At 64.7% G+C, this 23,006-nt stretch overlaps 11 protein-coding genes and 1 non-coding gene across 12 annotated transcripts; 8 read left to right on the top strand and 4 right to left on the bottom strand.

Moving 5' to 3' along the window:
- Nucleotides 1-290: 290 nt before the first annotated feature.
- On the top strand, nucleotides 291-2,144 carry Q8F55_001153 (uncharacterized protein; the record flags this gene model as incomplete). The annotated part of the gene is made up of 1 exon (XM_069349791.1): nucleotides 291-2,144. One exon carries the CDS (start codon nucleotides 291-293, stop codon nucleotides 2,142-2,144), a length of 1,854 nt encoding a protein of 617 aa, XP_069213335.1.
- Nucleotides 2,145-2,395: 251 nt separating this feature from the next.
- Q8F55_001152 (uncharacterized protein) lies at nucleotides 2,396-4,763 on the bottom strand (the record flags this gene model as incomplete). The annotated part of the gene is made up of 3 exons (XM_069349790.1): nucleotides 2,396-4,249; nucleotides 4,289-4,477; nucleotides 4,533-4,763. 3 exons carry the CDS (start codon nucleotides 4,761-4,763, stop codon nucleotides 2,396-2,398), a joined length of 2,274 nt encoding a protein of 757 aa, XP_069213334.1.
- Nucleotides 4,764-5,196: 433 nt separating this feature from the next.
- On the top strand, nucleotides 5,197-6,743 carry CTU1 (cytosolic thiouridylase subunit Ctu1; the record flags this gene model as incomplete). Its single annotated transcript, XM_069349789.1, has 8 exons — nucleotides 5,197-5,395; nucleotides 5,627-5,745; nucleotides 5,788-6,022; nucleotides 6,055-6,169; nucleotides 6,207-6,265; nucleotides 6,299-6,430; nucleotides 6,471-6,514; nucleotides 6,552-6,743. The coding sequence occupies 8 exons, from the start codon at nucleotides 5,197-5,199 to the stop codon at nucleotides 6,741-6,743; spliced, it is 1,095 nt and encodes a 364-aa protein (XP_069213333.1).
- Nucleotides 6,744-6,809: 66 nt separating this feature from the next.
- On the bottom strand, nucleotides 6,810-8,145 carry IME4 (methyltransferase; the record flags this gene model as incomplete). Its single annotated transcript, XM_069349788.1, has 6 exons — nucleotides 6,810-6,901; nucleotides 6,939-7,431; nucleotides 7,466-7,511; nucleotides 7,546-7,719; nucleotides 7,777-8,015; nucleotides 8,050-8,145. 6 exons carry the CDS (start codon nucleotides 8,143-8,145, stop codon nucleotides 6,810-6,812), a joined length of 1,140 nt encoding a protein of 379 aa, XP_069213332.1.
- Nucleotides 8,146-8,348: 203 nt separating this feature from the next.
- VAS2 (AP-1 adaptor complex sigma subunit Aps1) lies at nucleotides 8,349-9,388 on the top strand (the record flags this gene model as incomplete). The annotated part of the gene is made up of 7 exons (XM_069349787.1): nucleotides 8,349-8,382; nucleotides 8,416-8,541; nucleotides 8,632-8,762; nucleotides 8,837-8,881; nucleotides 8,931-8,996; nucleotides 9,241-9,268; nucleotides 9,339-9,388. 7 exons carry the CDS (start codon nucleotides 8,349-8,351, stop codon nucleotides 9,386-9,388), a joined length of 480 nt encoding a protein of 159 aa, XP_069213331.1.
- Nucleotides 9,389-9,625: 237 nt separating this feature from the next.
- Q8F55_001148 (uncharacterized protein) lies at nucleotides 9,626-10,586 on the bottom strand (the record flags this gene model as incomplete). The annotated part of the gene is made up of 8 exons (XM_069349786.1): nucleotides 9,626-9,634; nucleotides 9,676-9,751; nucleotides 9,787-9,853; nucleotides 9,888-9,905; nucleotides 9,943-10,027; nucleotides 10,074-10,133; nucleotides 10,168-10,351; nucleotides 10,564-10,586. The coding sequence occupies 8 exons, from the start codon at nucleotides 10,584-10,586 to the stop codon at nucleotides 9,626-9,628; spliced, it is 522 nt and encodes a 173-aa protein (XP_069213330.1).
- Nucleotides 10,587-10,762: 176 nt separating this feature from the next.
- Nucleotides 10,763-12,640, top strand: CLP1 (Cleavage polyadenylation factor subunit clp1; the record flags this gene model as incomplete). Its single annotated transcript, XM_069349785.1, has 5 exons — nucleotides 10,763-10,855; nucleotides 11,068-11,185; nucleotides 11,218-11,477; nucleotides 11,512-11,884; nucleotides 11,919-12,640. 5 exons carry the CDS (start codon nucleotides 10,763-10,765, stop codon nucleotides 12,638-12,640), a joined length of 1,566 nt encoding a protein of 521 aa, XP_069213329.1.
- Nucleotides 12,641-12,768: 128 nt separating this feature from the next.
- On the bottom strand, nucleotides 12,769-15,587 carry Q8F55_001146 (uncharacterized protein; the record flags this gene model as incomplete). The annotated part of the gene is made up of 6 exons (XM_069349784.1): nucleotides 12,769-13,553; nucleotides 13,590-14,540; nucleotides 14,580-15,066; nucleotides 15,116-15,339; nucleotides 15,376-15,454; nucleotides 15,513-15,587. 6 exons carry the CDS (start codon nucleotides 15,585-15,587, stop codon nucleotides 12,769-12,771), a joined length of 2,601 nt encoding a protein of 866 aa, XP_069213328.1.
- Nucleotides 15,588-16,376: 789 nt separating this feature from the next.
- Nucleotides 16,377-16,745, top strand: Q8F55_001145 (uncharacterized protein; the record flags this gene model as incomplete). The annotated part of the gene is made up of 3 exons (XM_069349783.1): nucleotides 16,377-16,596; nucleotides 16,629-16,682; nucleotides 16,723-16,745. The coding sequence occupies 3 exons, from the start codon at nucleotides 16,377-16,379 to the stop codon at nucleotides 16,743-16,745; spliced, it is 297 nt and encodes a 98-aa protein (XP_069213327.1).
- Nucleotides 16,746-18,420: 1,675 nt separating this feature from the next.
- Nucleotides 18,421-20,780, top strand: Q8F55_001144 (uncharacterized protein; the record flags this gene model as incomplete). The annotated part of the gene is made up of 4 exons (XM_069349782.1): nucleotides 18,421-19,376; nucleotides 19,415-19,764; nucleotides 19,803-20,040; nucleotides 20,075-20,780. 4 exons carry the CDS (start codon nucleotides 18,421-18,423, stop codon nucleotides 20,778-20,780), a joined length of 2,250 nt encoding a protein of 749 aa, XP_069213326.1.
- Nucleotides 20,781-20,995: 215 nt separating this feature from the next.
- Q8F55_001143 (uncharacterized protein) lies at nucleotides 20,996-22,276 on the top strand (the record flags this gene model as incomplete). The annotated part of the gene is made up of 2 exons (XM_069349781.1): nucleotides 20,996-21,431; nucleotides 21,507-22,276. The coding sequence occupies 2 exons, from the start codon at nucleotides 20,996-20,998 to the stop codon at nucleotides 22,274-22,276; spliced, it is 1,206 nt and encodes a 401-aa protein (XP_069213325.1).
- Nucleotides 22,277-22,451: 175 nt separating this feature from the next.
- On the top strand, nucleotides 22,452-22,532 carry Q8F55_001142. The gene has a single exon. It is a non-coding gene; the product is annotated as a tRNA-Ser (tRNA).
- Nucleotides 22,533-23,006: the final 474 nt, after the last annotated feature.

Below are 23,006 nucleotides of genomic sequence, written 5' to 3'. Positions count from 1 at the left end.
CAGTATGCATAGAGGTTGGCTGCAGCGCTCGCTGCAGCGCGGTCACTTACCCTCTCTACCATGACAGAAGACGGCCGGTGAACCCACGTGGCGTTACGTAACCCACTCACCCGGAATCTGTCGCCGTGCCGTGTGTCAAAAGTCACCCTTCCTCGACGTCGGCCGCATCACACTCGACAAATCAAGTCAGTCACCACCGCGCACACGACGACGACAGCGACGACCACGGCGACACACCCCCCCGCAACACGGCATGAGCGCACCGTACTAAGCCAGCACACGCACAACCCATGGCGCTCGCCCGCTTCGCGCTCCGGCGAAGGCGGCGGCTCGCCTCACTCGCGGGGCTCGGGCCCGGCCGACCGCGCACCGCGAGCTCTGCGGCCGCCGAGCACGCCGCGTTCGGCGACGAGCTCGAGCCCGTGCAGAGGCGGCAGAAGATGCCCCTTGGCTCTGGGCGGCCCTCTGTCGAGGCCGAGGGCGGGCCGTCCTTGCTTCGCGGGTACGAGGCGCCGCTTGCTCCTGCGCCGACCCCTCGGCGAGCGGAGGCCACAGCACCAACACCAACACCATTACCGTCGCCTCTGCCCACCGCCGCTGCCCCGCGCCCACCCCCCACCCCCCTCCGCATCCCGCCCTCCGCGGCGCTCCCCACGACCCACGCGTCCATCGTCCACGCGCACCTCGCGCTCGGGACACGGCGCACCCCGCGCGAGCTCGTGGCCCTCCTCGCCGACCGGCGCCACCTCATCACGCAGGAGGCCGTCGTCGCGCTCGACGCGTTGGCCGCCCGCGAAAACGACTACCAGGCCCGCCTGGACGCCCGCGCCCTCCTCACCCGCGAGAGGCTGCCCCCCCTCCCGGACACGCTGCGGCGCAAGGCGGGCGCCAACGAGCCCAAGCCGCTGCCGGGCGACGACGAGGCCAACATCGCCCTCCGGTACCGCTACCCGCCGGCCGCGCTGCCCGACTCTGGGGCCGTGACGCCGGCCGCCTTCCTCCGCCACGTCCACTTCTGCCTGATTGCCAAGACCGAGGTGCCGTACGACTCGGCGGCGGCGACGGTGAGGTCGCTGGGAAACAAGGTCGCCGACCAGGTCGCCCTGCTCGACCTCTACCTCGGGTACAGCGACGACCCGGTGCCCCTGCTCGACGCGTTTGACGCGCGCCAGCCGCGCTCGGCCAAGACGCGCGAGACGCTCCACCGCGCACTGCTGGCCCTCCTCCGCGCCAAGCCTGGCAAGGACGAGCTCGCCGCGCTGGTCAAGCGCTTTGGCGGGAGCGGTCGCCGTCCCGGCGCAGAGACGTGGCGCCATATCGGGCGGTACGCGCTCGATGCCGACGACGAGGCGCTCGCGGCGTGGGCCTTCCACCGCGCGCGGGACGAGTTTGCGCGTGTGCGCGTCGAACGCGCACGGCAGGACAAGCTGCCGCCCCCGGCCTTGCCGGCGCTCCTCGCGCCGCCAAAGTTCGCCAACGGCTCGCCGCTCGACGACGTGCGCCCGCGCTTCGCCCACGCTGGGCGGCACGTGACCCGCTTCGAGTGGCTCATGCAGGCGTACCGCGACAAGGGGTGGGTCGAGCGCACCGACGACCCGCTGCCGATCGAGGCCGACAACCCGGACAGCGAGCACTTTTCCGCGCTCCCCCGCCTGCTCGCCAGGTGGAGGTGGGTCGGGCGCGCGGGCGAGGCCGGCGCGCCGGCGCGGCGCGACGCCCGCTGGGCCGAGCTCGCGGCCACGCGCGACCTCCAGCTCGCGGTCGCAGAGTCGGTCGCGAGGGGCACCTTCAGCGACATGTCCGACTTGGCAGTCACGCGCATCCTGACGGACGAGGCCAACCGCCCGCTGCACGACCCGCCCGCTGGCGCACGCGAGTACAAGCGCCACCTCAAGCTCATCAAGGCGGCCGCGGCCGGCTCCAAGCTCTGGGCCGGGTGGGACCTGCGCAACCCCACCGCGACGACCAGCACCACCGACGCAAAGACACCTCAGGCGCTGTCGGCGAAGAAGAAGCGCTGGAAGGTGGCTAAGGCCAAGGCGACACGTGCGGCCGCTCCACGCGAACCGCTGCCGCATGTGCAGCCTGACGCCGACGCCGCCGCCGCTGCCGACGCCAAACCCGATGTCGACGACCTCGACTAGAACACCACATCCTCAACCACTCATCCTCATCCCCATCCCCATTCCAATCCCCCCCTCCCCCACTCCGCAACTAGACCCACGCATCAGCACACCCCGCACACCCCGCACGCGCATACCTGCCCCCATCAGCATTCCGTACGCACATGCATTTGCCCTGTTCTGTTCTACATTGCCTCGTTACTATCCATGACAACTGCTGTGTGTGGCGAGTAGCGCCAACTGATGCTTATAATTGCTGACCCAGACACCACCTACGACGCAAGGCTGCGCCACGCATCCGGGTCCATCTTCGCCTTTGCCGCGTCGCGCTGCACAATGACGTGCGGGGGCACGAAGCGGCTCGCGCCGTTGGTCTGCGGCGTCGCGTCCTCGTCCTCGCTCTCGCTCTCGTCGCGGTCGGCCAGACTCTCAAATACGGCGCCCGGGTCGGCGCGGTACGACTTGACCTGCTCGCGCTCGCGCTCGCCGCTGACGTTGCGGCGCGCCAGCCCGGGGCCGAGGACGGACCCGCTGATGGCGATGGACGACGAGCGCATCGTGCGCCCGCCGACGGGCGGCACGTCCTCTGCGCTGTCGCGCCGCTCGGGACGCTCACGCATCGCGCTGATGAGCTCGGGCACGATCATGCCCGTGCGGTCGGTGAGCGACGTCTTGCGCTGCAGCTTGTGCCCGTGCTCGACCTTCTTTGCTAACGCCCGCGGGTTGACAATGGCCACGGGCATGCTGCGCGCCAGGCCGAGGTCGGGCTCGTCCTCGTCCTCGTCCTCGGACGAGCTGCGGCGCCGCCCAGACGACTGCCGCAGGACGTTGGCGATCGAGTCGTTGGCCTCAAACTTGCGCCACGCTGCGCGGTGCGACGGCGCATCGGCTGCAAACGTGCGTGACAAGTCATTGTCGACCATGGTTCGGATTCGGCTGGCCTGTGCAGAGGTCTCGACCGGCGCCGCGTCCACGGGCGGCTTTGGCGTGTCGTCCTCAAAGTCGAACACGTCTCCGCCGTCTGCCGTCAGCGGCGAAGCCACACCACACCCACCGTCATCATCATTCCCAGCGTCGTACACTTCGTCCTCCTCTTCCTCCTCCTTCTTGGAATCACGCCTCTCCTTGGACGGTTCCTGGAACGTGACCTTGCCCTTGCGCTCTCGGCTCCCCTCGCCGTTGGCGGCCGAGGTCTCCGCGTGCTCCTCCTTGATGTTTGCCTCAACACGGCGTCGCTCCTGCGCACGCTCCAGGCCAATCCACGAGTCGACACCCTCCTTCTCGTCCTCCTTCTGCTCCTCCTCCTGCTTCTCGAGCCGCGCCTCGCGGTGTGCTTCAGCCTTGCGGCGGTGCGCCGAGCTTGAGGCGGCCGCAGCAGCGCCCATGTGCTCCTCGATGGTCTGGAACGCCATGCTCATGGCGACCATGCGCGACTCGCTGGGCTCGTTCGAGACAGTCTTGGTCAGCTGGTCGAACTCGTCCTCGTTGACGTTCCGAGCGGCTCTTGGCGGTGGCGCGTGGAAGGCGTTGGCACTCAGGGAGGCGGACAAGAGAGATGCAGTGCCGGTAGCGCCAGTGGCGCGAGAAGCCGGTGGCGGCACGCTCACTGGGGCTGATGATTCGGCAGCCGCCGGTGCAGCTGGCTTACTGCCCGCCGTATCAAATGCCACCCGCGAGCGAGAGGGGGACCGGGAGCTCGACGCTGGCGGCGCGATTGACCCTCGCCGCCGGTCAGTGACCTCGCCAGCGCCAGGTCCACGAATGTAGCGGTTCCACAGCGTTTCGACCTCTGCGCGCGTCTGGTCCTCGATGCGGCGCAGCTCGATGTTGCGGGCCGCAATGTACTCGCCGATCTCGCGCTCAATCTTGTCGTGCTTATCGTTCAAGCTCGTCACCGCCGCCTTGCACAGGTCGTGCAGGTACGGGTGGCTTGGCATGAACGGAGGCGGAAGGAAGAACGGATCCTGCACCGGGGGAAGCAGGACAGGAGCCTCGGGTCCACCATATGGCTGGACAGTGTTGATAACTGGTGGTCTGCCAAACGTCGAGTGGTCGGGGAGGTCCAGGGCGAGGCCAGTGTATGGGAGCCGAGTGCGTGCGTTTGTCTCCTCAAGCCGAGCCCCAAACTAAGCGTGTGAGCTGCCGACTCTCTCCCACACACTCACCACGACACCGTCGGCAAACGCAACGTCGACCCATTGTTCCGCAGGTGCAGTGTCGCCCGTGTCCACCCCCTTGGCGGCGTAAACGCGAGTCGAGCACACCCAGCACTTGCGCCAGGAGAGCTCCTGGCCGCTTGGTCCCGATCTTCCTCTGGTTGTATCACGCTCAAAGGTCGCGAATACCGCCTCACGCTAGCGCGTCGGTCAGTGGAGCCCCCGCCCGTCAGGCTGTCCGCCAACAACTCACAATCGTCTCGGCGCCGGCGGGGAGATAGATACGGTCCGTCTCGCCGGCTTTGAATGCTGTGGGCCCTTTGGCAACCCGGTCGAGAATCGTGTCTGGAACGCGGGCTTCAACTGTAATGTTGAGACATTGACATGCGAGCGTCAGGGGCTCCGAGTTGCTGGGCAATGGCGGGGTCGACGCGCTGGGTACCGAGGTCTCTGGCTGACCCGTCGGAGGGTCAGAAGAGGGCATGATGGGCTGCGGGGTGGTGTAGCAGCAGGCCGGGTGCGTGTCGTGAGTGTTGTGCGATGCGATGAGTGCGTCGTGGGTTGTTGAAGATGGTTGTGGGGTGAGAGGAAGTGACGTCGAGTCAATTGAGTGAGGGTTGAGGTTGGGTGGAGATGGACACGGCTGGCTGCGGGTTATGACGACGGGAAACGGGCGAGCGATGCTCAAGTCCGCACCGCCGGATTGGCCAAAACTGACCGCTGGCTGGACCGAGTCAAATGCCCAAATGGCCGCCATTACAAACATCCCACTCGACTCATTACAAATTACAAATAGAATCGGCCGCCCGTCGCCACTCACCCACCCTACCGCGCTCCCACTTTGCCACCCAAAATGTTGAAACGCGACACTTGACATTGGAAAAACCTACATCTCGCCCACCCCACACCACCCCACAATGCCCACCCCCTGCTCCATCTGCGAGACGGCACGCGCGCTCGTCAAGCGCCCAAAGACAGGCCAGCAGGTGTGCAAGCAGTGCTTCTTCGAGGTCTTTGAGGAGGAGGTGCACATGACGATCACGACCGGCGCGGCGGGAGGAGGGAGTATCTTTGAGCGTGGAGAGCGCGTCGCCATCGGCGCGAGTGGGGGTAAAGGTGAGCTGTCTGGCGGCCGGAGGCGGAGGGCCGGGCGGAGGGGTGTCTGGCGGCCGGGGGCGGAGGAGCGGTGGTGTCGATGTGTCTTCCTCGAGGCGGGTGGGCGGACGACGTCTTCCTCGCGCAGCGGAGCCGTGGCTTGGAGAGTCCACCTCTAAGCCGTGGGCGGCCGGGGAAGGTTGGCGGGCGTCCTACCAGCACAGCAGTCTGACTCCTGGCTAACACCCCCAGACTCGACCGTCCTCGCCCACGTCCTCACGATCCTGAACCGGCGGTACGACTACGGGCTGGACCTGTACCTCCTGTCCATCGATGAGGGGATCAAGGGGTACCGGGACGACTCGCTCGAGGTGGGTTGTTGGGAGAGGCTCGATTTGGCTAACGACCACCAGACGGTCAAGCAGAACCAGGCAGAGTACGGGCTCCCGCTCAAGATTCTCTCCTATAACGAGCTGTACGGCTGGACGATGGACCGCGTGGTCGAGCAGGTCGGCCGCAAGAACAACTGCACCTTTTGCGGTGTCTTCCGGCGGCAGGCGCTCGACCGCGGAGCAGCCGGCCTGCACGTCGACCACATTGTCACGGGGCACAACGCCGACGACATTGCCGAGACGGTGCTCATGAACAGTGGGTGTGGGCCTCGGCGGTGCTGACGCCAGTCCTCCGCGGCGATGTAGCCCGCCTGCAGCGGTGTACGGCCGTCACGACGTGCTCCGAGGACACGATCAAGCGCTCCAAGCCGTTCAAGTACGCGTACGAGAAGGAGATTGTCATGTGGGTCAAAAGTGCTGCAGGTTCGCTGACGCGCCAGGTACGCCTACTTCAAGAAGCTGACGTACTTCTCGACCGAGTGCATCTACTCGCCTGATGGTGAGCTCGCTGTGGAGGCGCCGCTGACTTCAGCGTACCGCGGCCACGCGCGCGTCTTCCTCAAGGACCTCGAGGCGGTGCGACCGAGCGCGATTGTCGACATTATTCGCTCGGGCGAGAGCTTTGTGCTGGACCAGAAGACGCAGCGGAGCATGAAGGCGATGCGTGGGTCACCATACAACCACTGTTGTCGCTGACCCGCCAGAGACGTGCAAGCGCTGCGGATACATTGCGAGCAACGACCTTTGTGTAGGTTCTCCGCTCTCATCTAAGACTGACCTGCCAGAAAGCGTGCGCGTTGCTGCAGGGCCTCGAGGCGGGCCTCACCAACTCGGCCCAGCGCACGAGCCAGCTCGACGTCGAGGTCCCCGAGGGACAGAGGACGATTCCAAAGTTTGAGCGCAAGCTGCGTGTGGCGGAGAGCGCGAACGGCGTCGAGGGCGTCGAGCGCGCCGTCAAGGCGATTGCCATTGAGTAGACATCATGAGCCAGCATATACCCTGCACACCGATACCAATGCATAAGATACAACAATTACAACAGTCTACTTTGACGGGACGAGGTTGAACTTTTGGGTTGGGTAGCGGTCTACAAGGCGCGCGTGGAGGTCTGGCTCTGTGATCTGCGAGTCGCCCACTGTGCGTGTGAGCTGGGTCTCGCCATCGGCACTTACGCTGGTTGCCGAGCGTGAGCCAGCCCGGGCGGACGTTGTGCTTCCTGCCGAACAGCTCGAGCCTGCGGCCGTCGGGCGCGAGGCGCTCGATCACGCCGTACGTCTCGTCTGGCTTGCGGCTCGTCTCGCGCACCTCGGCGACGACGACGTCCGTGTCCACGCCGCGGCGGAGCGCCTGGAGGCCGGGGTGCGTGTCCCAGGGCACGGGCGCGCCCCGCGGGTGGCTCGCCGGGCGCTTGAGCGCGACGAGCAGGTGCTCGCAGGTATGGTTTAGCCAGTGCCCGGTGCGGCCGGTGCGGATGAGGCGCTGGAGCTGGTTGGTCTTGACCCACACGAGCTCGTCGACGCGGATGTAGCCCCACACGTTGAAGAGCTCGCGCGCGAGCTCCATCGCGCGGCCGGTTACCCAGAGCGCGAGGATGCCCCAGTCTGGCTGGAGGGCCGCGACGGGCATCGTGCGCATCTCGTCGTCTGTCATAGTACCGTAGGGGAGCTTGCGTGAGCGCGACCTGCGGGAAATGACTCACCGACATGTGGATGTCCCACGGCGGGTCGGCGACAATGACGCCGAACCTGGCGTCAGCTTGAGCCCCCCACCCACACCCACTGCCCGAGAACAGAAAAATCAAAGTTGCGGATATCACAGTTGACCCACTGCGCCGCGCCCTTGTCCCTGCCTGGCCCGAGAGCCCGCGCCGACGCAGGCAGCGGGATGGGCACCGGCGACGGCGGGGGCACGGCGTCACGCGCCGCCGCCGGCGCGACCTGAAAGTGGAGGTATCTGGGCGTGTGAGCTCTTCCATCCTGGTTTTCTGCAGCACTCCCAGCCCCCACCCACCTGCACTCCTTGGTCCCGGGGCGCGGGCCGCCGCCCTCCCCGAGGCTGGGGTTGCCCGCGAACATGGGCTCGCCGTAGCACATGTTGAGGTACGAGCAGTAGCCTAGCGCGGGGTCGGTGTACGGGCGGATGATGGGCTCGAAGTGGGCGCGCGCGCACTCGGCGCCGGCGTTGGCGTCGCGGCACGCGGCGAGGGTGGTGTGCGCGCACACGGGGTTGAAGGGGGGCGCGGCGGCGCACTGCGGGGTGAGCGGCGTCGATGAGGGTACGCACTGCTAGGCGGCGGAGCTTGGTCTTTGCTGTTTCGCGTGAGAGGAGCGCGCGCAGCTCGTCTGCTGGGGCCGCGCTGGGGCCTGCTGCTGTTGTCATGGTTGTTGTTGAAGAGATGTGAGATGTCGCGTCAACAGTCGTGAACCGACACTGGGCTGGACGACCTCCGCCGAAACGCCAGGCGCCAGGCGTGGTGCCACGCGACACACCCTGAATCCAGCAACCACGTCCAAGTCCACCAACGACACCCATCGACGTCGACTGAATCATCGACACCTCTACATCCTCCACACCCACCCACCATGATCAACTATGTCATGCTCGTGTCCCGGCAGGGTGAGTCGCGCTCCAGACAGCACTGACCCCCAGGCAAGGTCCGCCTCGCAAAGTGGTTCCAGACGCTGCCGTCAAAGACCAAGGCCAAGATTGTAAAGGACGTGACGCAGCTCGTCCTCGCGCGCCGGACGCGCATGTGCAACTTTCTCGAGTACAAGGGTGGGTGCGGCAGCGCCAGCCGCAGGCTGCGTGCTGCGTGCTGCGTGCTGGCTGGCGAGCAGCCGACGCCGACGCTGACGCGCCGCCTAGACACCAAGGTCATCTACCGCCGCTACGCGTCCCTCTTCTTCATCACGTCCATCACGCCCGGCGACAACGAGCTCATCACGCTCGAGGTCATCCACCGCTACGTCGAGGTCCTGGACCGGTACTTTGGCAATGTGAGTAGCTGTCGCTGCGAGCGGGGGGCGGGCAGCGGGGCAGGCGGGGGCATAGGGCAGGACTGACACGCCAGGTGTGCGAGCTCGACCTCATCTTCAACTTCCAGAAGGCGTATGCTGTGAGCTTGCGCTTCTAGATACTCTGACGCAGAGCTGACGCCACGCCAGATCCTCGACGAGCTCATCATCGCCGGCGAGCTGCAGGAGTCGAGCAAGAAGGCTGTGCTCAAGATTGTGAGTCGCGTGGGGTGGGCGGAGACTGCGCGACGGTGCCGAGCACACGTGTCGGTTGCGCCGTACTGTTCTCCGTGGCCGTGGGAGGTGGCATGAGGTGCAGTCGCGCGCCTGGCGGGCCACGGCCGGCCGTCTGGCCGTCGATTGAAGCCTCGACGCTTGCCTCCTGGCTGGACCTTATCGTCGCGCAGTCTTTCCGACTCCGCCGTTTCCTGCCGCCTGTCCAGCTGCTAACCCTCCCCAGGTCGCCCAGTCCGATGCCATCGAAGAGGGTGAGTACAGCGGCGTCGTGCCAAGACGCTCCGCACCCCCGAGGCGCGCGTCACCCACTCACACCCCCAGCCGAAGTGTCCGAGGACTCGCTCGCAAGACTTGGCAGCCTGGCGCGCTAGGGTATAGTATAGACTCGACTGTATAGTAATGGCATAATGATTTCATGCGCACAGTGGTACTACAGTGGTGGTGTCAAGGGGATGGTACACAGCCGGGGTTGGGGGTGGGTATCGATGACGCCGAGGAGGTGGGCTTCGCCTCAACGTCGTGGTGTGGCTGAGTGGCGAGGTTCGCAGCGAGCCGCCGATCCATTGGAGCTGCTGCTCGAGGTCTATCTAGCCAGGCTCTTTGGCGCGCTACACGGTCTGCCATGTCAGCTGGGATAGACGACAAGCTTGCAGCTCACATCATCGTGGTACACCCAGCGCGTCTGCTTGGGGTTGAGCGGTGCACGCGCGACATAGCTGTCGTTTCCCTTTGGCCTGCGCGTCAGTAGCGTCCATCGACCAGGGCTCACAGCTCCTTCTTCTTGCACGACGCGAGCATCGACTGCATCGTGATGCAGACGGACACGGCGTTCAGGACTGTGGGTTAGGGAAGCGCCGGCTGCCAGCTCACCGGGAGACCACTCGGGGCCTGTGCGTCAGTTGCTGCTCTTCAACGCCCAACTCACCAAGGATGGACGCGCACACATGGCCGTTGGTGTAGATGTGCGGGTGCACTGGGGGCTTGAACTGGTCGTTTGCGACGAAGGTCACCTGGCGTGTCAGTGCTGCGCTTCCCTCATACAGAGACAGCACCCACCTCCGGGTACTCTATAGGATAGCGCTCGCCAAACTTGATCCGCAGGGCAAACCTCTCCCCCTGTTGTCAGCGCCACGATCACCCCCTCTCGTACCTTGTACACCGTCTCGTCGCCGAGCACGCAGATAGCGAAGAGCCACTCCTCCATGCTCTCGGCCGAGAGGAGCTCGATGCCCATCGGCGTGCCGTTCAGCTTGATGTCGCTGAGCTCCTTCACTGCGGGATTAGTGGGCACGGTGGAGGCGACGCACTGAGCCGGCGCGTCGCGAGGGAGGACACTGGTGTCAGCGGTGGCTTGGGCGGGAGGGCGTACTGGTGAGCTAGAGTGTCTGGCGAGTCTAGTCGTTGCCGCTACACGTCGGTGTGTTGGGCGAGGGCTGTAACGGCAACTTTGATGAGGAGTGAGAGAGGAAGAGTAAAGCCAAGAGTCAAGAGTCGACAAAGAGAGACACGCAGCAGTCGCCCACGATCGAGAGATACGCCCACTCACCCGCGGCTCTCTGCGTGCGTCATCCGACCGACCACCACTAGCGGGGTCTCCATTTCCAGTGACGTGGAAATTTGCTTCCGCCCAGCTAGGAAATGGTAACAACCAAGTACAACTGGTCTGCAAACCCATCTTGTTGCTCTTTGTTCTCGATCCTCGACCTGCTCTCCTCCTTGCAGCCGACGCAGTACACTTGCTAGCCATGACTGACGAAGGCGAGCAAGCCATCCTGCATCTCGAGACGGGCTCGGAATGGCGCTTCGAGCTCGAGGCTGACGAGAACATTGCCGTTCGGGTGAGTCGCGACGGGTCGATGAAGACTTGGTGGCGAGGACACTGGTGAGTTGCTGGCTGTTCGACCTCGACTCGCGCTGACACGGCGCTCTTCTCCTCCCTACTACTCACCTCCCGACCACCTTTTTATACGCAGCGATGCACTGGATAGGGCACGCAGTGTTCTTCCCGCCGAGCATTCCACTGACCTGACACCCACTGACCCTCCGCCAGGTCCACACCAACGACCCAGTGTACATCAACGGCGAGGAGCTGGCCCTGGAGGCATGGTACCCGATCTACCGCAACACCAAGGCGGCGGTGTACAGCCCGAGCGAGGCAAAGCTGGAGGGTGAGTGGGCCGTGCGTTCTCGCTCACAGCAGTGTCGACGCTCCCGGCGAGCCAGTACACGTCGACATCGACGACCCAGCCGCACCTCAACTCGCTGCACCTCGCCCTTGAGCGGCTGAGGATCCTCGCGCGCCGCGCGCAGTCTACCGACCCCACGGCGCGCGGCCCGCGCGTGCTCGTCCTCGGGCCCCCGAGCTCGGGCAAAACAACAGTGGTAAAGAACCTCGTCAACCTCGCCCTCGGCTCAGGGCTGGGGTGGAACGTCGGCGTCGCGGGCCTCGACCCGTCAAGTGTAAGTGGCGCTCTCCATCCCCGCTGACAGCCAGCCATCAAACCTCATCCCCGGCACGCTGTCTCTCGCGACGCCGGCGCACCCCGTGCCAACGCACCACCTCGCGCACCCGTTCGGCTCGCCGCCCGCGTCGGTCCCGTCCAACACGCTGAGCGCCGACGTGCCGACCCTAGGGTGGTGGTACGGCGGCCTGGAGCCGACAACGCGAGGATTGCCCATCTGGACCAAGCTCGTCGCGGCCATGGGTGAGGCGTGGGCCGCGCGGTGTGCGAAGGACCCGACAGTCCTCGCGTCCGGCCTGTTCGTCGACGCGCCCAGCTCGTTCACGAACCCGACCCTCGGACAGACGAAAGAGAACCCCAAGGCGCGGTATCCGCTGCTCACAGCAGCGGTCGAGGCGTTTGAAGGTGGGTTAGAACGCCGAATCTCGCTGACCCCCAGTCGACATCGTCCTCGTCATCGGTCAAGAGAAGCTCACAGTGGAGATCGGGCGCCTGCTCGAATCGCGCGGGGTCAAGGTCATCCAGATCCCCAAATCCGGCGGCGTGGTCGACGTCGACGACAGCTATCGCGAGCTCGCGCACGCCGCGCAGGTACGCAGCTACTTCTACGGCGAGCCGCCGGTCCCAGCAAACCTGAGCAAGCTCGTGGGCCGGACCGTCCCGCTCGGCATCTCGCTCTCGCCGTACAGCTTCCAGATCGGGTGGGACACGCTGCACATCCTGCGCGTGGGCGAGGGCTCGGCGGCGCCGAGCTCGGCCCTACCACTCGGCTCGACAAACATCCTCTCCCCGACGCGGCTGACGCGCGTCGACCCCGGCGGGCCGGCACACGTTGTGCGCCTGCTCAACACGGTGCTCGCCATCGTCGCCATCACGCCAGAGGACAAGATCGTGCCCGAGGACAAGGTCAAGGAGGAGGAGGTAGAGGTCAAGGAGGAGGACGGCGAGGACACGCTCGACGCCGTCGCGGGCAAGGTCGAGCTCGAAGAGGACGAGGTGCCCTTCCGCGAGGAGATTGGCTGGCGCGAGGTCCTCGGCTTTGTCGTCATCACCGGCGTCGACGCCTTGAAACGCAAGTACACGGTCCTCTCGCCCAGCCCCGGCAAGCTCCCGTCGACCATCGCCATCGCCGGCACGATCGAGTGGGTCGACTCGGCCTAGACGCAGTTAGAAAACAAAACGTAGCACCACGCGCATAGCGCGACTCATAGTGACCAGCCATGCATGTTGCCAGATCCCTACAACAGATGTATCCGTCTAGCTATCGTCTAGCTATCTCTCACGTGCATCTAGACATCGGCCTTGACAGCGCCCGCGGCGGGCTCGGCGGCCGCAGCCGTGGCCTTGGCGCGGGCGTCCTTCTCGTCGGCGGTCGCAAACGCCCATGCGAGCGGTAACCTCTTGCGGAAGTCGGCGCGCAGCGCGTCGCCCTCGGGCGTGCTGGCGCCGAGGAGCGCAACGGCCGCCTGCATCGTGGGCACGGATGGTGGTGTGCCGGCCGCGGCGAGGCCGGAGAGCACGTTGCGCACCTCGGACGCCGGGGCACCAGCGAGCTGGAGCGCCTTGCCGGCGGCGAGGATGTGGGCCGGGGACGAGGGGTGCGTGGCGAGCGAGGCGGCGACCAGCTCGGCAGCAGTCTTGTCCGAAACGAGGGTGGGGAGGACCTCGGCGATGGCGGCGCGGACGGGCTCGGCAACGTCCTTGGCGGCGGCGACGGTCTGGCGGAAGTGCACGAGCGCAGGGAGGAGGCCAGCAGCCGCCTTGTCGATCACGGCGGCCTCGCGCAGGTCCCTCAATGCGAGGGCATACTGCTTTTGCCTGACGTGCAGCTCGTAGCCAGCGAGCCACGTCTCGACACGGCCAGCGTGGTGCTTCTCCAGAGGAGCCCACAGCTTGAGCGCGTCGGCAATGGGCGTCTCGGTCTGTAGCAAGACGTCGCCGCGCGGGTCCGGGTCAGGCACCGGCGCGTCCTCCTTCTTGCCGTCTCCTACGGCAGCGGCCGCCTTCTTGGCCTTCTGCTCGGCCTTCTGCGCCTTCTTGGCCGCCTTCTTGCGCTCAGCCTCCTGCTCGGGAGCTACCAGTTAGCTCAGATAGGGTATGGTTTACTCACTAAGCTTCTCAACCGTCAAGCTAGGGTCGTCGGCGATCTTGACGTAGATGTCAATCGCAGACAGGGCCGTGTTGAAGAATGCAGGGTGCGTGCGGAGCTGGTCCTCGTACTGGAGGAGAGAGATGTAGGCGTTCAGAGTCATACGACGCATGCAGTACGAGTGGAAGTCGTACTGGTCGTCCTCGTACTCCTGGAACACCGTCACGAGCGACTGGTAACGCTTGAGCGCGAAGCCAAGCTTGCCATTGCGCTTGTGAGCGTCGCCCTCCTCCTGAAGGAACCACAGGCTCTGCATGTCCGTCAGGTCCTGGACAGCGCCGACGTCCTTCTTGGTGAAGAGGGCGAGCAGCTCCTCGGCCTTCTGAATGTGGCCAGCACGGAGCCAGTACTTGCCGGCCTTGCCGTTGAGGAAACGGTCCTGTCCATCCAAAGAGCGGGCCTCCTCCATCGTCTCGGCTGCCAACTGCACGTCGCCAGCACGCTTGTACACAAGCGCCTTGGCCATGTAGATCTCAGGGAGCGTGGGCGTGTGCTCCAGCGCAACGTCGAGGAGCTGGAGCGCACGGGCATGGTCGGGGTTCGGGTTCAGAGGGTGGGCAAGGTGGAGAGCCTGGAAGTAGTGGGCCCAGAGAAGCGTCGTCGGGGGAGGGACAGTGTCGTCGCCGTGGAGCGACGCGTCGGCCTTGACCTTGTCCACAATGTCGGCAATAATCTCGCCGACAGCAGCGAGCTTGGCCTGGTCACCGTACACACCCTTGACGTCGACAAAGAGCGAGGGAACACCACGCTCCAGGCCACGAACAAGGTACTCGCGCGCACGCTTGCTGAACTCGTCGCCGGTAGCAACATCGAGGGCAAGGCGGCGAGGCGCGGTGGAGCGAGGGTACGTCTCGGAGAAAGCGTCGAGGCTCTTGAGCACCTTGGCGATCGCCTCGTCGTCAAGCTTCTGAGCTAGAACTGTCAGCACGCCAGAAGCAGCCAGCAACTCACAGATGTCCAGACCACGGTTGCGGAGGAAACCGCCGTAGTAAGCCAGGTTGTCGGGGTTCTGCTCCAGAAGAGCGCGGTACGCGTCCTCGGCCTCATCCTGGCGCCCGAGCTCGACAAGAAGGTGGGCCTTGATCTCCGAGGCCTCGCCACGAGGGCTGATCACACCGTCGCGGAGGCCCTTGTCGAGGCGGTCCTTGGCGTCCTGGAACTTGCCAGCCTGGATAGTGACCTTGATGACGTGCAGGAGGGTCTGGGCCTGCTCAGGCGCCGTCGCGCCGTCCTTCTTCAGAGTGTCCTGCAGGCTGTCGTACACGCGGATCGCCTCGTCGTAGTCGCCGACGAGCTCGTGGCTGACCATGAGGCCGAGCCACGACGAGCGGATCTGCGGACGGAGGAGCAGGTAGTGGTGGCGGGCTTCCAGCGCCTGGCGGTAGTTGCGGGTGTGCGTCGACAGGGCGATGGCATCGCGGAGGACAGGGATGTTGTCCTGAGATGGTCAGAGCTACTCATCCGCATATGGTTGCCGTCGAGCTCACCGGGTCCTGCTTGCGGGCCATCACAAACGCCTTGCTCGCCTCGGTCCAGTCGCGGCGGGTCTTGGCCAGAATGCCGAGGACGTGCCATGTGATGTGGCTGGTAATATCCTTCCTGACAGCAGTACGAGCCATCTCCTCGGCTTCCTCAGCCTTGGGCTGCGACGCAGCCGTGGCAGGGAAGGGGAGCGACGAGTGGAGGGTCAACGCCTTGAGCGCGATGGTTTCTGTCGTCAACAACTGCCTGCACACGCCTAGCTCACCTCCATGGTTGGGAAGCTTCTTCAGGATGGTGTCGGCAGCCTTGAGACCCTTTTTGTACTGCTTGAGCTCATAGTAGGTCTGGCCGATGTCAGCAGAGCTGGGAGAATGCCAATGGAGCAAAGAGCAGACGACTCACGAGGAGCTCCTTGAAGAGCTTTGCCTCCTTGTCGGGGAGCTGACGGTGCTTGGGTATCCCGTGGCCGTGCGACATTGGGTGATACGGTCACGAGGGGTATGAATGCTGGAGATGAGCAGAAGAAGAGGAAGTGTTGTTGCTGTCGTCGTCGTCGTCTCCACCACCCTCTGGCTCGCTTGGGCAGTTGTCGACTTTCGAGATTGCAATGTGGACACGGAAAGGCATGTAAATGGGAGGATGCATTAACGTGGTACTTTTCAATTACAAAGCTATTAAGGGTTGTAATCACCATTTTATTACAACGAAACCCCCGTCGTATTAGTAGATTGTCATGACAGCGAGCGACAGACAAGGCGCCCAGACAAGAGAGGTGCTGTAGAAGCATCACCATATAGACGTCTTCAGACTGCTCTCTGCGCTCTTATGTTTATAATGGTGTGCATTGTCGCGTGCAGCAGTACATGGTGTTGGGTCAAAGTTGGTCATGAGCCCGTTTACCCCGCAATCGCTTTCCCCGCTCGTCCGCCATGCAACTGGCCGATCACACTGACTGACTGACTGCATCATCATCCATCCCCCTGTACCCTTCCCTCGCTCGCTCGCTCCCTCCCCTCCAACCTAGTCACATTCAACCCTTTATAATCTTTTCGGCCTGTTCAACAACCTTGCCAGTCGCTTGCAATCAATCCCACCAGCGACAGTCTCATCAGAACCGCCAGACTTCGCCCGACACGCCATCACAATGTGGCCGTGATTAGGCCGTCTCCCCCCTCCCAGTGCCCACCCCACCTCCAACCTCCACCTTCCTCGACCATCGGCATCCTCCTCATCGCCTGCATCTCGCCACGCTCGTAAAATCTAATCATGGGCGCGCCTACCGACTTTCCTACGCCCGCCGCCGCGCCCGCGGCCCGCAGCAAGAAGCACGATGAAGACGACGAGGGCGAGCACCACCCCGTTTCCATCGCATCGCTGCGCTCGAAATTCGAGACCATGGCACATGGTGTGCACTCGGTCGCTCACAACGCTCACCACAGCCTGAGGCCGGTTCGCCCTGCGTCTCCAGTGGTTGCGGCTTCCAACGGTGCGCCCGCGGTGACACCGACGCAGTCCCAGACGCCTTCTCCCACGTCGTCGTCACCAGTCATTCAGAGCGGTGCAACAGTGACTGTAAGTCCCTGTGCGGTCGAACGAACGCTGACCTCCGCAGTCACCCCTCCCAGTGTCGTCTAAAACGGTATCTCCCGTTAGCCAGTCACCAAAGAGCGGACCGCTGCCCATCCCTGGCGCAGGAGCTCGGCCTCCAAGAGTACCGTCGCCTGGTATCTCGGCTCCGTCGCTAGCGGCGGGCCGCTCATCCCCCTTCACATCATCTCCACTGGCCATGTCGCCAGCCGCATCACCGGGCGCTTCACCCCCCAAACCGAGGCCGCCAGTGGTCACCGCTGCAGAGAAGACGACAACGCCGGCAGTCAACATTGTCCTTCCTACACCCATCTCGGCGGAGCCCGAGGAGATTGGCGACGAGCCGGCGCCGTCGGTCAAGGCGCTCCGGGAACGTTTTGGGGCAGTAACGATCAACCCAAAGCCTGCTTCTAGATCTCCGTCTAGTTCTCGAAGGGCATCGTTCGATGCCCCGCGCATTGCTGTGCGAGAAGCCACACAATCAGAACGGCCAGGAGAAGCAAGTAACAGCCCATCTGGGGCGAGCAAACGACCACCGCTACCTCCACCTTCGTCCAAGCCCACTGTCACTCCGCCAGCGGCAACAGTCGTCGCGCCGATTGTAGGCCCAGTTGGACCAAAGCATGAGCAATCGACGGCCGTGCGTGCAAAGGGGCCGGCCCCTGCACCGCCGATATCGAGATCAGCATCTCCAGCAACGGCACTTTTGGCCGACATGACTACGGCTCTGACGGCTTCACCATTGGCAACGCCCAGCATCTCGCGTTCCCCATCGCCCGTTCCAGCTACTTCTACTCACCGCCCTCCCCCACCGCCGCCGCTGGTGGCAAAGACAGCAGCCAGCGCACCCGCTGCCGAGCCAATACCCGCGCCCCTGCAGAAGCCTCCTGTGCCGGTCCGTAAGCAGACCGTCGCTGATGTGGCTCTTCCCCCAAGGCCATCGGCTACGACTTCCGCCTCGGTGCCCACCCTGCCTCCTCGGCGGTTAAGCACCTCCCTCCCGGCGGAGGTGGCGCCGACTCCAGTGCCCGCGGCTCGCGCAGTGCCTCCTCCGCCTGCTCGTAAGGCTGAGGACGCTTCGTCAGCCGAAGCCTCAATGGGTCCGCCACCGCCTATCCCATCTGGGCGCCCTTTAAACGCACCTGCCGCTCCCTCTTCTCAGCCATCCGATGCCAACCCACCGCCACCTCGACCTGCTGCTGCTAGCGTTGCAGTCCCTCCCACTCCTCCTCGACCAAAATCAGCAGCTCCGTCCGAGGCAGCGGCATCACCGCCCAAGGTGATCAAGCCGGCTATTCCTGCGAACAAGCCACCAGCGCCAACTCTCGTTCCTCTGGCAGTGGTTCCTCCTATTGATGCGCCCAAACCGCCATTACCTCAGCGAAAGACAACCTTGCCGCCCCCAGGTGCGCCCCCACCGCGGCTCCCTGCCCGGCAAGCCAGCATGGCATCGTCTATCGCATCTTCCACTTCTACCCGACGCCAGGGATCCATGACGGACGACAGTGGACCGTTTAATCCTCCACGCCCACCCACGCGCTCAGCGACAACGCTTTCCGCTGTAGGTCCGCCACCGAGGCGGAACGGCACGATTACCTCCAACCGCTCAACACTTTCGTCACGTCACCACCCAGATTCCTCGACCAGCTCGATTCGCCGCAGTGGGTCGGGAGATTTCTCGGACGACGAGGATGAGGGTGGACCTGGTCAGCCCATCAACTCGATGGCGCAGCGTCTGCTTGACGAACACGCCGATAGCTCAGAGGCCAACCGCCGGCCGCCGACCTACTCTCCGGATATCAGGATGACTCTGGCGTCGGCAATCACGGCATTTGCCATCCACGGCAAATACACATGTATCGCACACCACCAAGTGCGCATCTTCGACACCACATTCGACGAACAGCCAATACACACGATCGAGCTCAAAGACACGGGGCTCGAGTTTCGCGTAAAGGATCCACGGGTGACTGCCATGTGCTTCAGGCCAGGAGAAACGGCAGAACAGGAGGGCCGCTACGTTTGGTGTGGAACCAAGGATGGCCATCTGTGGGAGCTCGATGTCATGACCGGCGAGGTGACAACCCAGAGACCCTCGGTCCATTCGGGGGCGGTTACGCAGATCTTGCGAAGCCACCAATTCATCCTCACGATCGACGAAATCGGCAAGGTGCACGTGTTTGAAGTGGAGCAGGGCGCTGCGAAGCGGGACCCGGTAAAGCTGGTTCGCACGATTCGACTTTCGGACAAGGCGACGTTTGCGAAGATGATTCGGGGCAAGCTGTGGACGGCGACAGCTCCTGCAGCTCGGTCTGCTACGACGTCATCTGGGGCTCGAGGGCCGGCAGTTCGTGTCTATGACCCCTGTGCCTCTGGCACATCACCTCCCGGAGCGCGGATGGCGCTTACTTCCGAATGGACTGGCGCGGCGACATCTGCGACAGTCATGCCCATGGATCCTGACAAGGTCTTCCTTGGTCACGAGGGCGGCTACGTCTCGATCTGGACACTAGGGGAAGAGCTCGAGTGCCAGCAAGTGCTCAAGGTCTCGTCAACGGATATCCTGTCGCTCGAAGGCGTGGGTGAACGGCTATGGGCCGGCAACAGGAAGGGCCAGATCCATGTGTACGACATTGAGCCGAAGCCGTGGATTGTTACGAACGTCTGGACCGCGCATCCGTGAGTCGTGAGGGTGCACACCAACGCTAACGGTTCAGCGACCAACCTGTGCACACCCTGGTTGCGGACCCCTGGGGTATCGCTACGACGGGCCGCTTCATGCTGTGGTCGTGCTCGCGAGACGTGCTGCACGCCTGGGACGGCTTGTTGGCCGTGGACTGGACCGGCAACCGGATGACGGAGCGGCAGGCAGAGTACTGCGACTTTCGCGAAGTCCGTGCGCTTGTGTGCTCCTGGAACATTGATAGCGCCAAGCCGACCGACCTATCGGGCCCGCCTCAGAATGCGCACTTCCTGGACGAGGTGCTGCATTCGGTCGAGTCGCCCGACATCATCGTCTTTGGTTTCCAGGAGACGATCCCGTTGACGGACAAGAAGCTCACAGCAAGTGAGTTGGTCGGCGATCCTGCTGCGCTGACTCTCCAGAAACGTTTCTGTTTGGCAGCAAGGGCAAGGATACCGGCGGAGCGACAAAGGAGGGCGTTTCTGGCGCGTACCGTGCATGGGCCGACAAGCTTCAGTCAGCTGTGGGACAGATCTCGACACCCGACTCGCCGTACGTCAAGGTGCATTCCGAGCAGCTGGTGGGCTTGTTCAGCTGCATCTTCGTCAAAGCGTCGTTGAAGAACAGCCTGAGGGACGTGAACATCACGACGGTCAAGCGGTGAGTGGTCAGTTGGGGCGGAGCTGACGGTCAGTGGCGTCGGAGGCATCTATGGCAACAAGGGAGCCATCTTCTCGCGCATGGTCGTGGACGACACGTCTGTGTGCTTCATCAATGTGCATCTTGCAGCGGGGCAGAGCCACAAGGGAGCACGAAATGCGGATATCGCTGCGATCATGGAGGACAAGGCGATTTTCCCGCCTGCCGACACGCTGCCCTATGTACGCGGAGGCGACGGCACGGGCGTGCTCGACCACGAGATGGTCGTGTTCAGCGGCGACCTCAACTACCGTATCGACCAGCGGCGCGACCTTGTGGAGAGTATGATCGAGGTCAACGATCTGGCATATCTTCTCGAGCGGGACCAGCTCCGCCGAGAGATGCGAGCGAACCACGCGTTCCGGCTGCGGTCGTTTGCCGAAGCGCCGATTACATTCCCGCCGACGTACAAGTACGACCCGGGGACGGACAACTATGATAGCAGCGAGAAGCGCAGAGTGCCGGCGTGGTGCGACCGGATCCTGTTTACGCGCACGCCGCGGCTCAAGGCGATCAACTACCAGCGGTACGAGATCAACGTGAGCGACCACCGGCCGATTTCTGCCGGGCTGGCGGTGCAGGTCAAGCACATTGACCCGGTGCGGATGCGCGAGGTGACCAAGCAGGTCATGACCGAGTGGCGCGTGCACGAGGCGGATATCCTTGCGACGATGGCCAAGGCGTACGAGGCGTTGTACTAGGGGGGCGTTGGGATGTCACCGTTGAGCCGATGAGCCGTTTTGCCGGCGGGAAGGTGGAGGGTGGAGGGTGGAGGGTGGAGGGTGGAGGGTGAGCGGCGTTCGTCCCGCTCACCCCTACACGGCCGGAATAATGGGTAGATGCGAGCGCTACATAAGTCTTCGTGCAAGTCACGCCAGCAGCAGCTCCTCCAACACCCCCCCCCCACCTCGCAACAATGACTTCAACCCAACCCGTGACCGCCGCGCTCCTCGGCTCCGGCCTCTTCGCGACGAACTCGTACCTGCCCGCGCTGCGCGAAGTGCCCAACCTGCACATCAGCACGGTATGGTCGCGCTCCGAGGCCTCCGCGAGCAAGCTGCAGGCCGCGGCGGCCGCGCTCGGCGGGCTGCCGCACGGCGCGGCCACGGGCCCGGCCGTGGCGTTCGGGGACGAGGGCCTCGCCGCCCTCCTCGCCGACGACGCGATCCACGCCGTCGTCCTCGTCCTCCCCATCACTGCGCAGCCCGGCATCATCCGCCGCGCGTGGGCGGCGGGCAAGCACGTCATCTCTGAGAAGCCGCTGGGCCGGGACGTGGCCGAGGCGCGCGCGCTCATCGACGAGTGGGAGAGGGAGTACCGGCCCCAGGGGATCGTGTGGCGCGTCGCCGAGAGTGAGTCGGCGTGGCTTGGGGCTGCTTGGGGCTGCCTGGGCCCCTGGACCGAGGCTTGGTCGCTAACGGACGCAGACTACGCGCACGAGCCGCTGCTCCACTACGCCGCCGGCCTGCTCGCGGCGCCAGAGGTCGGCGACGTGCTCTACTACCGGCTGCACTTTGAGACGATGCTGCCCGACGGCGCGAGCTACCACGCGACGACGTGGCGCACCGTGCCAGAGTACCAGGGCGGGTTCCTACTCGACGGCGGCGTGCACTGGGCCGCGCTGCTGCGCACCGTGCTCCCCACCCCGCCGGCGAGGCTGATCGCGCACAAGAGCCTGCACCGCGCGCACATGGTGCCGCACGACACCATCACGGCGCTCGCGCTCCCGCCGAGGGGTAGCGAGGTGGCGCCTCACGGGGCCGCCACGACCGTCGGAGGGACGGGCGACCCCGCCGCCCTGCTGGCCGCCGGGAGGAGCCAGGCGACAGGCACCATCATCCTCTCCTGGGCGATTCCGGACACGCCGCGCGCCTCGCGGCCCCCGAACGAGCTGTACGTCGTCGCCGAGCACGCGACGCTCCGCCTCGTCAACCACGGGAGGAGCTGGACCGTCGAGCTGACCCCTGGCGCGGGGACGCCGGCGAAAGCGGCGTTCAAGGAGGGCAAGGTGAGCGGCGTCGAGGCCGAGCTCGCTGCGTTTGGCGACGCGGTGCGCGCCGCTGTGGACGGCGCGCACGACGCGCAGACCAACTTCGGCAGCCCGGAGGACGCGCTCTGGGACCTGGCGTTTATCCAGGCCGCGCTGGGGAGCGACGGGAGGGAGGTTAGCATCGAGGGCGTGGCGAGGGGTGAGTAGGGGGTAGGCTTGTGCATCTGGGCTGGAATGCATGGGAGTGTTGCTGTGAGGGGCAGGGGGAAGGAGGGGGGAGGAGGGGGGAGGAGGGGGGAGGAGGGATGGGGCAAGCAAGTTGGGTAGGTCGGGCGTGGCCGCGCTTATATGTAACCCGATTTTGTTGAAAACATCACACACAGGCAACGTGGCGGAGTGGTTAACGCGGTTGACTCGAAATCAACTTCCTTCGGGAGCACATGTTCGAATCATGTCGTTGTCGTAATTTAATTCTTTTGCATCGGCGCAGGCTCAAGGTGGCACCGGTGTTTTTGGCACGCAGCGGGCGTCAGCGTCAGCACACGCGCAGCAGATCGCGCACACACTGCAGATCGCGCCGATCGCGCCGATCGCGCCCGTGCAGCGGCGCTCGGTGCTATTCTTGCAGGTGTATTCTGAGCGCGAGGTACCGCCGCCGTCGAGTGGTGGGTTGTGGCCCGGTGCTCAGTCGGGCGGTAGACGACGAGCTCCTCGGGCGACGAGCTCCCCCGTGCGGTATCCCCGGCGCGTGTAGCCGCGGCGCTGCGTGCCCGAGTCAGCTCACGATGCATGCCAAGCGAGGCTGGGTCGGTCCGCCGCTGCCGATACCACGGCCCGCCGTCGGATCACCGTGGACGCCGCCTCGGCTGGGACGCACCCCTCCGTGCTCGGCGCGGATGGTGTGCCGACGTGTCGACGGGTAAAATGTCTGACTCGC

The sequence above is a fragment of the Vanrija albida genome (genome assembly GCF_041260175.1).
Source record: "Vanrija albida strain AlHP1 chromosome Unknown contig_1, whole genome shotgun sequence".
NCBI lineage: Eukaryota > Fungi > Basidiomycota > Tremellomycetes > Trichosporonales > Trichosporonaceae > Vanrija > Vanrija albida.
Note: the sequence above shows the minus strand (reverse complement) of the source record. Positions and strands in the feature narration are given on the sequence as shown.